This window comes from Vombatus ursinus, unplaced genomic scaffold, assembly GCF_900497805.2.
Source record: "Vombatus ursinus unplaced genomic scaffold, bare-nosed wombat genome assembly UNPS02014910.1, whole genome shotgun sequence".
In the NCBI taxonomy this organism is placed as follows: Eukaryota; Metazoa; Chordata; class Mammalia; order Diprotodontia; family Vombatidae; genus Vombatus; species Vombatus ursinus.
This window is the reverse complement of record NW_020954688.1, coordinates 84,025-98,665: the sequence shown is the minus strand read 5'-3', so window position 1 is coordinate 98,665 and position 14,641 is coordinate 84,025. Positions and strand designations below refer to the sequence as shown.

General features: G+C 35.8%; 1 protein-coding gene across 1 annotated transcript; it reads right to left on the bottom strand.

Moving 5' to 3' along the window:
• Positions 1-9,252: 9,252 nt before the first annotated feature.
• LOC114029169 (olfactory receptor 2T29-like) lies at positions 9,253-10,215 on the bottom strand. Its single transcript, XM_027843529.1, has one exon. It carries the CDS (start codon positions 10,213-10,215, stop codon positions 9,253-9,255), a length of 963 nt encoding a protein of 320 aa, XP_027699330.1.
• Between the last annotated feature and the right edge of the window lie 4,426 nt (positions 10,216-14,641).

Sequence of the window (14,641 nt, the reverse complement as noted above, 5' to 3'; positions counted from 1 at the left end):
ACACACACACACACACACACACACACACACACACACACACACACACAAACTTTCCAACAAACACCAAATTAACAAAGCACTTGACAAAGTATATTCCCTGAAAACAACAAAGAAGTTCCATATTTACTTTACTTGAAAATTTTTAATAAGGGGACAATCACTACTTCCTAAGGCATCCAATTCTATCTTTGCATAGCTCTAATTTTTAGGAAACTTGTTATTCATATCAAGTTTAAGTCTACTTCGTTGAAATTTCAATCTAGGGACAAATTAAATAATCCCAAACCCTTTTCAATGTAACAGCCCTTTAAATGCTTGAAAACAGTTATCGTGTTTTTCCAACCCCATCTCTCCTCTCTTTTCAACACTAAATATTCCTAGTTCTTCAGCCAATCTTGAAACGACATAAACTTAAAGCTTTTTACCATTCTGTTTGTCTTCTCTGGATGCTCTCCTGTTTAATTAAAAATGGCACTCAAAACCAAAGACAGCTTCCCAAATGAGTTCCTACCAAACCAAAATAAAAGAGAAATCACTTCCTTGTTCACAGACATTATTTATCTCTATTATTTATCTCTTATGCATTAACTGTTAGGCCTGTCATACCACTTGTTTCATTCATGTAGAACATGCAAAATACTCAGATCTTTTATAAACCACTGGCTAGTCATGCATTAACTATTTTGCACTCACAAAATTTATTTTTGGACATACATAAAAATTTACATTTATTCTTATTGAATTTCAATTTTCTTTTTATTTGGCCCACAATTCTACTCTGTCAGGATATTTTTGAATTTTGCTAGATTCAACTTTGAATTGGCTAGATTAATTTAATTCATTTTGCTAGATTTCCTTCCCAGATTTCTATCTGCAAATTTAATAAGCCTATCATCTATTCCTTTATTCAAATTATTGAGTTAAAAAATGTTTTACCGCATAGATCCCTATGACTTTATATTGGAAAGTTATTAACAAGATGAAATTGAATTACTAATTATTATTCCTTAGATGAAGCAATTTGATCAATTAAGAATCCATTAAACTGTACTATAATTAATATCATTTTTCTTCACATTATCCAGACAAATGAAAATCTAGAAAACTCCAGTTGGAAGTCTTCCAATATTTCTTCATTGCAAATAATTCTGACTTTTCATTCTTTATCATCTCCCCAGAATGTTAAATGGGAATTCGTTTTGTGTAGGCTTTGGACCAAATGATTGCTAAGGTCCTTAATAACTCTACTAAAAATTCTGTGATTCTGTTACTTTTTAATCATATTATTTTTATTATCATGTTTTATTATAGTTCTCCTATGCTTTGTAAGATTACTCATGTAAATGTTTATTGTCCTATATATAAGTTCTTTTCTATGAAATAATCAGATTGATTCTATAACATCTTTAAATTGATCCCTTTTTCAGTTAATTGATTTTGTCCTGTAATTGCCCAAATCATGGTTCTTTGTCTCTCAGCTTAGTTCAGAAATTCAGCTGGCTCATAATGAGTTAAGTTTAGAAATCCACTTTTCCTGCTAATCACTGTTCTATTTTTGCCTTGAGGAAATGTGTTATTCTTGAGGGACACAGGCAGATAGCAGGGAGTCTGGTCTAGTATAGACACACCACTGAGTTATCTTTCAAGTATGTGTGGTTTGTTATCCAGAGAATCTGGTGCAGTATCTCTACCTTTGCAGGTAGACTCAAACAATGGAATATTTCTTAGTCACAGGAGGGAAGGAGGGAATTCCTGCTGGCTCCTAATTCACAATTTCTGAGCAATCATATTTTCCCCAATGCCTCAGCTTTGTAACCAATCATATTGATTTCATCATTCATGATGTCAAGCTCTTCATACCAATCATAACTTATTCCCCACCTACAAAGTCCTGTTCTTTGTTCTGTACTCCCCAAAACTACAAAAGGGAGCCATCTCCCTCATTTCAGGGTCCTTGCTTAGGTAGCTGGTAAACTCATACTTTACTAATAAATTGATCAGGCTTGGAACATTGTGCCTCAGTTGTAACATCAGATGTAACATCTGCATCTTCTGATATAATCAATAATAAGTGTTATCATTTTATATATATTTAATTCTAATTCCTAATATTTTATCATTCTTGTGTGACTTCAATAAATTCAGCTTGGTCATAGTAATCAGGGTTTTTTGTTTTGTTTTGTTTTGCTGCGGTCTTTTGCTAGGAATATGTTTAAAGATGTTAAGCAACGTTCATTAATGATATTTTGCCCTTTTCCTTTAATCTCTTTTCCTCTTATTTTCCTGTTGGAAAAGAAATATTTCTGAACCCAAACATGTATATGTGTATTCTTTCCTCCTTTGACCAGTTCAGATGAGACTGTGGCTCATGTCACCCACAACCTCCCACTTTCCCCTTCTTGTTGCGTAGACTACTTGTGTGCTCCATTTATGTGAGATCATTTTCCCTGTTGTTCCTCTCCTGCCCACCTGGTCTGATACTGTGTTCCTCTCCCTCACCCTTTCTATTTCTTCTTTTTTTCTCTTGAGAGTACCAAAACATAATAGACTCCCTCTGTCTAATTAAACTTCCTCTATGACCCCTGATGATGATAGGGTTCTGTGAGGCTACACAAAGCATCTCTTCATATAACAATAAAAACAGTTTAACCTCATTTAGCCCCTTTTGATTGCTTACTCATATTTACCTTTTTATACTTCTCTTAACTTTTGTGTTTGTATAGGCTTGTCTTATAGATTAAATGAGAAAATATTTGTAAAGTGTTTAGCACAATGACTGGCACATAGTAAATATCTGTTCCCTTTCCCCTTTTAAGGTTTTTCTTTAACATGACAAATAAAAGCATCTGTTGCTTTCTTAATTGACTAGACTAGCTAAGGCTTTCACAAAATCCTCTTAGTCACACAGTTGCTGATGTTCACTAACTAGCTCTGTAACTCTAGGCAAGTTATTTCACCTAGGGTTCACTTTAGGCAGCACCCTAGGGTTTGTCTTGTAAGTTACAGAAGGGTTGCAAACAGCTTTGGTGGAAGAGTTTGCTAGACTTTCTAAATAAAAGCTAATTAATATATGATTTTTATATTTTAAATTTTCTAATTTTTACGTATATTTCTGGTATAAGACCGAAATGGTAATAATGAATAATTTTTCATGTATTACTACACACCCTGAAAATATTTTAGTCAATGTTGTAACAAAAATAAACATTTTAAAATAATCAATAGTTTTCTTTCTCTACATTATGTCCCAGGTTTGTATATCAGGATAATATATGTCAAGAAAAAGTTTGTAATTACTTTATTTTTCCATTTTTGTGAATGGTTTATGTGGCATGAGAACTAACTGTTCTCTGAAAGTTTGATAGAATTAACTTATAAATCAGTCTAATCCATCTACACCTGAGATTTCTGTTCATGTGAATGTGTGTGTGTCTGTGTGCATGTGTTTGCTTTCAGAGTTTCTCAGTTTTTCTTTCTGAGACTGAGTTTTTAGTAGCTGTTATCTACCAACATCCAAGATACTCTCCTTCCTTTGCTCCTTCACAAGACATACTTACATACTAAAGGATTTCAACATGCATATTTATACACTCTCAAAGAACATCATTTCCTTGCACTTACTAATTGACCATGATTTATTCCTCCATGCCACCTAAACTATACACAGAGTAATTATACGCTTGACCATGCCATCACCAAAAAGTGTTCCACTTCCATGTTCATAAACTATGAAATAATTTTATCTAATTATAACTTTTTTCACTCCACCTATCCCTCTGCTTATATCCCCTAACCCTATTCTATACTCTCTCCATGACATACCAATCCCTCCAACCATCGGTTCTTTCCCAGTCCATCACCCATGTCCTTGTTTTACTCTCCTCCCTATCTCATCTTGACTCCTTGGTGAACCAGTTCAACTCTATACTGTCCTCTAACATCCCTTTTGTCCTAACAGCAATCTTGCCCTGCCAAGTCTCATCCTTGGAATAGACCCATCCCAAAAAAATCATTGTTTTCACCCCTATTCATGTAACTGCTAAATATAGTTGGAGAAAAAAATGAAACTGTGATAACTACAAATGTATGTTACACAATATCAATTGGTCCCTCATTACTATAAGGCAATATTTTTACATCTCCCTAAAAAAATCCTGCCCATAACAGCAATTGTTCCAACCTTTTTATCCTTCTCCAAACCTCCCATGGCTCCCATATACATATCCTCTCAGCCAAACTATTTGCCTCATATTTTGCTGAAAAACTTGAGGTCATTCACTTTTCTACCCTCCTCCTCATTTCACATCCCTCAGACACCTTTAACCACTATCTCCTTCTTCAATCCTGTCTCACATGAAGACATGGCCCTTGTCTTTGCTATGGCAAACCTTTCTACATGCATGTGATCCTATTCTTTCCTATTTTCTCCAGTAGATTGTCCACTCTATTATCCACACTCTCTCACTTATCTTGAATCCTTCTCTGTCTACTATGTGCTTCTCTACTACCTACAAACATTTCCTGTCTCCCCAGTTTTCAAAAAGAAAAGAAAAGAAAAAACCTTCACTTGATCCATCTCCAGTATCTATTATACTTTATCTTTCCTCCCTTTCTTGGCTAAACTCAGAAGATTGTCTATACGTGCTTCCACTTACTTTGTTCTCATTCTCTTCTTAACTCTCTATGATCTGGCTTACACAACAATGAGGTCAGCAAAATGGCTCTGTAGACCTTCTGTTGACCTCATTTCTGTATGCCTGTGAAACCTGGACAGTATACCAGTGCCTTGCCAGGAAGCTGAATCACATTCATTTGAATTGTCTTAGGAAGATTCTGAACATCATCTGGCAGGATGAGGACACTGAAGTCCTTTCTAAGGGCTAAACTGCCAAGCCTTCAAACTCTACTACAGAGAGTGCAACTCCCATGGGCTGGACATATTGTTTGATTGCCAAACATACCCTTTACAGAGAACTTTTGCAAGAAAAGCACTCACATGAAGGTCAGAAGAAATAATACTAGCACACTCTGAAGAACTTTGGAATGGATTGTGTGGCCTGGGAGATGTTGACAAAGGATCACTCGGCATGTCATGCCCACGTGAAAGAAGGCATTGTGCTCTATAAGCAAAGTAGAATAGCAGTAGCTCAAAAGAAATGTGAGATGTGTAAATTTAGAGAATCCACCCCAAATGTTCACATGGACTATTTTTGCCTGACCTGTGGTGGAGCATTCTGAGTTCATATTGGTCTGATCAGCCAGCTGAACACACTGTAACTTGACTCTAACATAGTGAAGTCATTTTGGTCCTCTTTGACAATGAAAGACAACAACCAGACCAACCAGTAATCTGGCTATTGACCTCATTATTCAACTGAATTTCTCTCTCCAAATATAATGATCTCTTATCACCAGATCTAATTGCTTCAGTCACATTTCATTGCACTTGCTAATATTCCTCCATGCCACTTGGACTATACACAAAACAATTATACCCTTCACCTCACGACAGCCTTAAAACTTTTAATCACCTCTTCCCCTTGATATTCTCCTCTCTGTTTTCTTCTGGTTCTCCTATTTTTCTGACCATCATTTATCCATATTCTTTGCTGGATATTTATCCAGGATGAGCCTGCTAAATATGGATGTTTTCCAAGGCTGTATTGTGGGCCTTCTCTTTTCCCTCTATATTACTTGATGATCTCAATAGCTTTTGAAATCACAAAACTCATTTATGATTTCTCTGCAAAAAATTCTCAGATCTTTTCCCCTCTCAGAACTAAATAAATCTAACCAAAAAAATAGTAAAAAAAGAAGTTAAGGATATCTATAGAATTTTGGAATACTTAGATAGGATAGACCTCTGGAGAAAACTGAATGGGAATAGAAAGTAATATAACTTTTTCTTTTTCTAAGCAGGTCATGGCACCTACACAAAGAATTGATCATAAAAATCTCTCAACCAAATGCAGAATAGGAAAAATATAAATACATTCTTTTTGGATCATATTGCATTAAAATTATATTCAATAAATGGCCATGGAAACATAGATTAAAAATTAATTGGAAAGTAAATAATTTAATCCTAAAGAACGAATGGGTCAAAGAACAAATCATAGAAACAGCCAATAATTTCTTCAACAATGAGACAACATAACTAAATTTATGGGATGTAGCCAAAGCACTACTTAGAGGAAATTTTATATCTCTAAATGCTTACATCAATAAAATAGAAAAAGAGCAGATCAATGAATTGGGTGTGTAACTAAAAATAGCTAAAAAAAATTTTAAATCCTCAATTAAACATTATGTTGGAAATCCTGAAAATCAAAGGAAAGGTTAATAAAATTGAAAGTAAGACCATTGAACTAATACAGAAACTGGTGGTGGTGGTAGTGATTGTTAAGTCATTTATCTTGAGGTAAACTAGCCAAAGCATGTCTGAAACCATATTATAAAGTGGTAACCATCAAAACAATCTGGTATTGGCTAGTCATTATTAGCTTTGTATGTCATGGCATCACCTCCCTGATGTCATGGTCCTCTTTGAGAATGAAGGACAAACTACAACAACCTCCCCCACACACATGCACCCTCACACACATAAATGCAAATTTTGCCTCGGTTCTCTCCTTTAATTTTGTTGAGCACTGTAGCAGCACAGTGCAATATACTGCTCTCCCAGGCACAGTGCATTTCAACTTTTCTATATCTCCACTTCCTCCACATAGGGAAGGGGATGGTAGTGGCATTTCAGTTTCTTATTGTCACAAAATGGTGGGATGAGGGAAGGGACATGAGGTGTAATGGCAGAGACAACAGATGGCAATAGGAAGAGAATGCTGTGGATCTCAAAGTACAAGCCTATATGTCTAGTGGTACCATCCATCAGGGCAGGAAGTCTGATAAGGAAATGGGTGCTAAATTAGCATAAAGATTAGGCGTTAGCATTCTCTGAAGTTAGTGTACAATTTTTCTCCAGAAGTCAGTGTACGGGAAGATAGGCTATTGTCTTAGCTTGTGGTTTCTCTAACCAGCTTCCTCTTCATCTCAAACCTTACTATCCATTTTCCCACCTCCTATCACATTCCCAATGTCAAGAGCTCGAATTTTTTTTAAGTTAAGTTGTGTTTCTTTTTTTAATATATACTTTTTATTTTTTTGTTTTCTCTTTTTAAATTAATTAATTTATTTTTAGTTTTAAACATTTACTTCCACAAGATTTTGAATTTCAGATTTTCATGCCATCTCGCCCCTCCCCCCACCCCAAGATGGCATGCATTCTAGATACTTAAGTTGTATTTCACACAGCCTCTTATAAACCAAATTAATCACAACACTGACTAATATAGTTTACTTTTTAGTTCCCTAATCTAATATTGTGCATTTTCTACTTGTCCACAGGGTTATTGGATTTAAATAATTATTTGATTGTTTCCTGCCAGGGTCTGCATACTCTTTTTTTTTTATTTAAGGCCCTAAGTTTACCTAACCTGGCACTAAGAGTACCTACACATGTCTAATAAGGAATTTTCCTAAATTAGGTTTAAGACAATCAGCAGTTCTCTTTCCCTTTGATTGTTAATAGTTTAACGCCTACCTCCAGGAACCAGTGTATCCACCTTGATAAGACTGCTCAAATAGAAGCAGACTTATTATCTGTGGTATCTAAAAGGATATAATTAAAGTAAGTACAGAGTTCTGTTTAAAATGACAGTACCAATTCTGCAAAAATTCCTAACTGATTGTTTAAATAGAAAATTAAGAGGTTTTCTTCCTTTAAAGATGAGAAATGCCTAATAACCTTGGCCTGAGATCTACTATAATCCATGTAATTTAAAGGCAAATGAAGAGTCAAGGAAGGGATTTCCACTGCCAAAGTCAGATTGTTTTTCACTCACATAATCATCACCAATTGCTAAGGGTTCAAAGGGAAATTTTCAGAAGCTAAAAGTAAAAAGAGTCAAACACATAACTGTTTATCCAAGTGAAATTTATTGAAGGATATGATACAACTGACTAGATATTAGGATACCAGAGAAGATAGGTGCCTCTGAGGTCTCTACTACTCTTTGATGTGTGTTTTCTTATGAGATACTCAGCTGTAGAAGTCAGGCAGAAGTCATGATCTTCTGTGAGAATTTTCTTTGTAACAATACATCTTCAGTATGGTACATTCTGAAGGGAATTGATCTATTTAGAGGAAGACCGTGCTTCTGACATTACATATCAGCAAATATCGTCCTTCACTCCAGACCTGAAGATTTGGGACAAACTATGGCTGACCTCATGAATAAATTCATGACTGGTCTTTTGAGAAGCTCAATCTTGACATTTATTCAACAGTGCATTTACAGGTTGGGTGATTGTTATATCCATAGGAAACCTATACCAAGCAGCCTCAAATTATTATTGTATCTCAACCTCCGCAAACTGACCATTTCAAATGTTAGACTTATTTTGAGAATGATTATAAAATAAATTACTATTATCTTAGATTGGAAAAGGGCACAAAGTCTATATGGTAAGAGTTCTAAGAATTTATTTTATTTATTTATTGAACAAACCAGCTAAGAGGTTACAAGTGATTAGTTAATAATCAGTATTAGTGAAGAAAGAAAGTGATTAATTCAACCTGCAAGCAAAAAGAGTTATAGTGCACTACACTTAAAACAAATGTTTAATTTACTAAGGAAAAATACTTACAAACAAAACAAAACAAAACAAAATCTAGAGTGAGGAATTTGGAAGCCCTGACAAGCAGCAGCAGTAGCACCTAGTATCTGTTCACCAGCATCATATCCACAGCTTATACTCTACCTTGAGACATCAGAGAGGGTCCTGAAAATTAGATACTCTGAAGTGAATTTAGTAAAAGCAATTTTTGATAAATCCATGCTGGTGCCATTCACCTTTTAGATATTTCATAACTGTTTCTTTAACAGTACATTGGACAGAAAAGTTAACCGAATCTCAGAGACTTTCAGTCATTTCTTCAAGGTAACCTAGTTAACAAGCTGTGGGTAGAGCAGCCAAATCCTTCTAATCTGACTTAAATGTCAAGTGTTTTTATACTCAAGCAGGAAAATATTAACCCAAAAGGTTTCAAAAACTCTCAAAGAGAAGAAATTAATTTGGAAGGAGAGCAGAGGGAGGGAGATGTCTATTTACCACAGGGCAACATGGATAAAATGAACCAATAATAGATAATAAAAGAATGTGGTGTGTTTTTAAGTATTTGGAGATCATATTCTACTTCTGAAAATGAGCTAAAATCAACTTTGACCATAACATTTTCTTCAAAGCTGCTGTGACATCTTTATTCCTGATACTGTATATGAGAGGGTTTATAACGGGTGTTAGGATAGTGTAAAAGACAGACACCATCATATCCTTTTCAGCAGTATGATAAGAAGCAGGGAACATGTAGCTATAAACAGCAGCTCCATAAAAGAGAACAACAACAGTTATGTGGGAGGAACACGTGACAAATGCTTTCCTCTGACCAGTAGCCGAATTCATCCTATAGACTGTGAGGAGAATAAAGGAATAAGAGCTTAAAATAACTGTGAGAGGGATGAGGAGCATAAGGACACAGCACACGTACATGACAGACTCATAGAGCGAGGTGTCTGAGCAGGAGATTTTCAACAAGGCGAGAACCTCACAGAAGAAGTGCTGGATCTCTCGGGATTTACAAAATAGGAAGTTCATGGTGATAGGGGTGAGTGTGAAACCATCAATAGAGCCTACAAACCAACAAACAGTTGCAAGGAGTATGCAAACTCTATGGTTCATGAAGAGGTGATAGCGCAGAGGGTGACAAATGGCCACATACCTATCATAGGACATGGCTCCCAAAAGGAAGAATTCTGCTCCCACAAGTGTTAAATGGAGGAACATCTGGATTCCACAGCTTGGGGCTGAAATATCATGAATCCCAGTCACCTGATCCAACAGCATCTTGGGCACAGTGACACTGATATACATCATATCGATGAGGGAAAGCTGACTGATGAAGAAGTACATGGCAGTGTGGAGGTGAGGATTGTTTTGAATCAAAAAAAGCAAAGTTACATTCCCAGTCAGAGCTACTACAAAAATAATGAATATCACTGAGTAGAGGAGAGTAGAGTATTTGCTTTGGCTAAAGAGCCCCAACAGGATGAAATTAGTCCCAAAAGTTTGATTCTCCACCCACATTGTTTGCTTCATGTCATCTCACCTAGGGAAGATTAAAAACAACCAAAACAACAAAGGATTTTATATTCTGTCCTTTATGCATGAATGATAGATCATCAATTAGTGAAGGAAGAAGATACACTATAGATTGTTTTAACAGAAGCAGAAATTATTTTGGCTAACAGAAGAGATTCTCATCATCAGTCTATGATACAAGTGCTCTAACTTGAACCTAAAGATAGATCTATTTGGGTAGAAAATTATCATCTTCAGTAATTTTCAAATCCTGGGATTCTGTAAGATTTTTCTTATCTCAAAGAGTGTTCCAGATGAGCTCTGTAGCCTTAAGATAAACATAGAAAACATTATAAAAACAGTCATTTGCCTTTTATTTTTGTCACATGAGCATCTCAAATTCAATATGCCCAAATGAAGCTCATTATGCTTCCCTTTTAAAAGCTACACTATTAGTGTCCAAGAAGTTACCACACTCTCAGTCACCCAGTCTCACAATCTCGGTGGTGTCCTGAACTCTTCACTCTCACTTCCCCCATATTTATAGCACAATGCCAAATCTTGTACTTTCTACTTTCATAACATCTCTTATATAGGACCCATTGTCTCCGTCACTCAACATACTCGTTGAAGCCATTACCATTTCCTTTTCCAAACGTTCACCTGAACTACTGCAATAGCCTCAAATTGGTCCTCCTGCCATAAACTTCTCCCTACTCCAATTTATCCTCCATTCAACTGACAAAGTGATTTTCCTAATGCTTAGGTCTGACCAAGTAACTCCCAACTCTGTAAACTCCAGTGTCTTCCTATTTCCTTCATAACAAAATGAAAACAAAAAATGCTCTGTTTAGTATTTAAAGCTCTTCATAACCTAGCGCTTTTCTACCTTTCCAATCTTCTTACACTTTAATTCTCTCAACCCAGCTATTTTGTCCTAGATGTTATTCTTCACACACAATATTCCATCTCCCTTCTCCATGTCTTTACACTGACTATCCCCCATTCCTGGAATAGTCTCTCTCCTAACTTCCTACCTCTTAGTTTCTCTAGCTTCCTCCAAGACTCAACCTTTCCCAGTTCCCCCCAGTTCCTATTTCCTTCCCTTCTGAGAGTCTGTTACTCTTTTCTACTACTACATCTACTGCTGGATATGCCTAGTTATTTGCATATTATCTCCCACATTACAATATGAGCTTCTTGAAGACAAAGGCTCTTTTTGCCTTTCTTTGTATCCCCAGCTTAGTATGGTGAGTGACACATAGTAAATAAATAATAAATAATAAATTCTTGTTGATTGACTAACTAAAATATGTTAAAAATCAGTCCCCTGGTGGGCAGAAGTGTACTAGGGAGATAGTAGCTCACATATACTAGAGTCTTATAAGATCTGTTCATGTTGACAGCAATTCTTTACATATCTGTGGAGTCAAAATTAAAAATTGGGGACAGGGGAATGACATCTACAGAAGAAAGTACACAAGCATTTATTAAGCACCTACTATGTATCATTCACTATGCTAAGCATTTGATCATCACAACAACCTTAAGAAGTAGGTGCTATTATTATCGCTATTATCCCTATTTGAAGAAACTGAGGCAGACAGTGGTTAAGGGACTTGCCCAGGGACATACATCTAATAAGTGTCTGAGGTCACATTTGAACATAGGGCTTTCTGACTCCAGGTCAACAACTCTATTACTACATTACCTAGGAGACATATACTCCTAGTTCTCTCAGCCCAACTCACTGGACTCTTCGTCACTCTCCAAGCATTTTTAGCTTTTTCTATGAATGTGCATTTGTTCATGGTAGACCATGTGCCAGGAATATACCCTTCCCTATAGGACATAGTATTTAGTACCGGAAGGGACCTTTCAAATCACCCAGTTTAATTACTTTATTTTTAAAATTATGGAATGATCCAAGAGAATGTTATTTATTTGTTCATAGTTACATAGGCAGTACAGCAAAATTATATTTCAAACATAGATTCTCTGGACTCTCTGATTCATTATTTTTCCCCCATTACACCATAGTTCCTGCCTATGAAACTCATTTAGTTCCTCTGAACTCTAGCTACAGTTTAAAATATTCTATTCATCTTTCTCTGATCCCACTAATTGAAGGGGATCTTTTTCTTTCCAGATTCTTTGGATCTGATGTGTTTATCATGTTTTGCTTTGTATCATATTTATTTCTGTCCTATCTTCTCTATTTGAATTTAAGCTTCTTAAGCCTATTTCCTCTTTTTGAGTAGCAGCACTTATGGAAGTGCCTTGCATAACCAATATGTTTTAACTGAATAGAATCAGATTGGATCAAATCGAATTAAAACCATTTCTGCCTTATACTGAACTACTTTAAACTAATTGAAATTATAATTTTAAAGGTTGTGACAGGAAAAAGTGAATATAGCTCTCTGCTGCCTTTGACTAACCCTATGAGAACTGTGAAACAGAATTAATAGTACAGAAAAAAAATGAGTTTGGTTTACGATGAACTCTATGGGCAGGGTGGTGGTACAGTGGATAGAGCACAGGCCCTGGAGTCAAGAGGACCGGAACTCAAATCTGACCTCACTTACTAGCTATGTGACCCCAGATAAGTCATTTAATCATGATTGCCTCTCAAAAATAAATAAATAAATAATGAAATAGTCTCTAAACTCCCTTAATTTCAAAGGGAGGCAATTTGTATGCTGAAATTATTTATTACACAGAAATTTCTAATTTGCTGCTTCAGAATAATCATATAGGCATAAAAATGATGCTTTAATTCAGGCTGATGAATATATAAATTATGCAATACCTTCAAGTTAGAAGAAGGACTTGTAGCCACAAAAACATTTTTATATTCATAGAAATTCATGTATCTTTGAATTAATCTATAAAAAATTTATTCGTCTATGATATTTTTACCCATGAAGCTGTATACTTCTCATCTGATCTTTACTCCATCTATGAGTTTCTGTAAAAAATGTGAAAATGTAAAAACTGAAGCTTGATTTACATCAACTTTCAAAACTTTTTTAGTGCTAACATTCTACAATTCTATGACTCCACTGTTAAATTTCCTCAAAACGTGGAAAAATATTGCCAATGATGAGTGATTTCTTCATATCATTTCCCCCACCTTCAGTGAGTATCTATCTTCCCCTTTGCCTACTCAAATCCTAGCCTAGATATTTTTGTCTAAAATGGTTCTTGCAATTTAATCATTTCTACATTCAGATGTATGAGACAATTAAGCATTATGCGACTTACCTCCAGTTCTTTCAATGGAAAAAAATAGCTAGAGGTTGACTTTCTATAATGAAAATTGGAGATATTCACAACTATTCCCAAAGGCCAAACCAGTGATAAATGCAGAGAAAACTTGTAACAAACTCTCAGGAAAATGATCTTATTAATATGAAAACTAGGATTACAAAAAATCAAGGTAATTTTAAAAAGAAATTAAAACTGATACTAAAAGAATCAATAACATAATAGCTGAACAACTGTTTTCTATATAGTTAGAGAAAAATGTGAGAGGTTAGTGTAAAAACCAAGTACCAGAGCTGCTGTTGAGAAGGAGAATGTGTTATTGAAGTCATTAGATGGACTTCTCCAGTCCTAGCTCCATCTAAGTGTCTAGATAAATGTTACTGTCAGGATGATGCATAAAGAGGTTGGCCCTGAGTGAAAGGCAGGGGAGAAGAGATTTGAGTGTAATATGAATCCAAAGAGTGAGGTCAGAATATTACATCACCCACTTCACATTAATTAGGGAAGAATTCTAGCACCCAGATTGAATTAAAAGAACACTGTCTTGGGAATAAGAGGTTTGGATGGGGGTGGGTCATAACTCTGACTCTATCTACCTCTGTGGTCTGGAGAAAGATATTTGTTTTCTTGGAACCTTGGTGTCTTTATCTTGAAAATGAATGTCTGGGGGGGCGCAGCTAGGTGGCGCAGCGGATAGAGCACCAGCCCCGAAGTCAGGAGGACCTGAGTTCAAATCAGAACTCAGACCAAACACTTGACACTTACTACCTGTGTGACCCTGGGCAAGTCACTTAACCCCAATTGCCTATAAAAAAAAATGAATGACAGAACTAGACATTCCTTCCCACTCTAAAATTTTATGTTTTCTCTATCTACTAGGAAATTTCTGAAAATTTGGAAAGTAATGCATTGGAAGCAATAGAAGTAATTAAGTTACTTTCTTTGAAATGTTTTTATTGGTTCATTTTGCTTTTGAGAAAACAAACTTTTAGGGGGCAGCTAGGAGGTGCAGTGGAAAGAGCACCAGCCCTGGAATCAGGATTACCTGCGTTCAAATCCAGCCTCAGACACATAACATTTACTAGCTGTGTGATGGAGGGCAAGTCACTTAACCCCAGGTGCCAAGCACACACACACACACACACACACACACACACACACACACACACACACA

Excerpts from the sequence above, each read along its gene's own strand:
- LOC114029169 (XM_027843529.1), bottom strand. The coding sequence starts at position 10,215 with ATGAAGCAAACAATGTGGGTGGAGAATCAAACTTTTGGGACTAATTTC.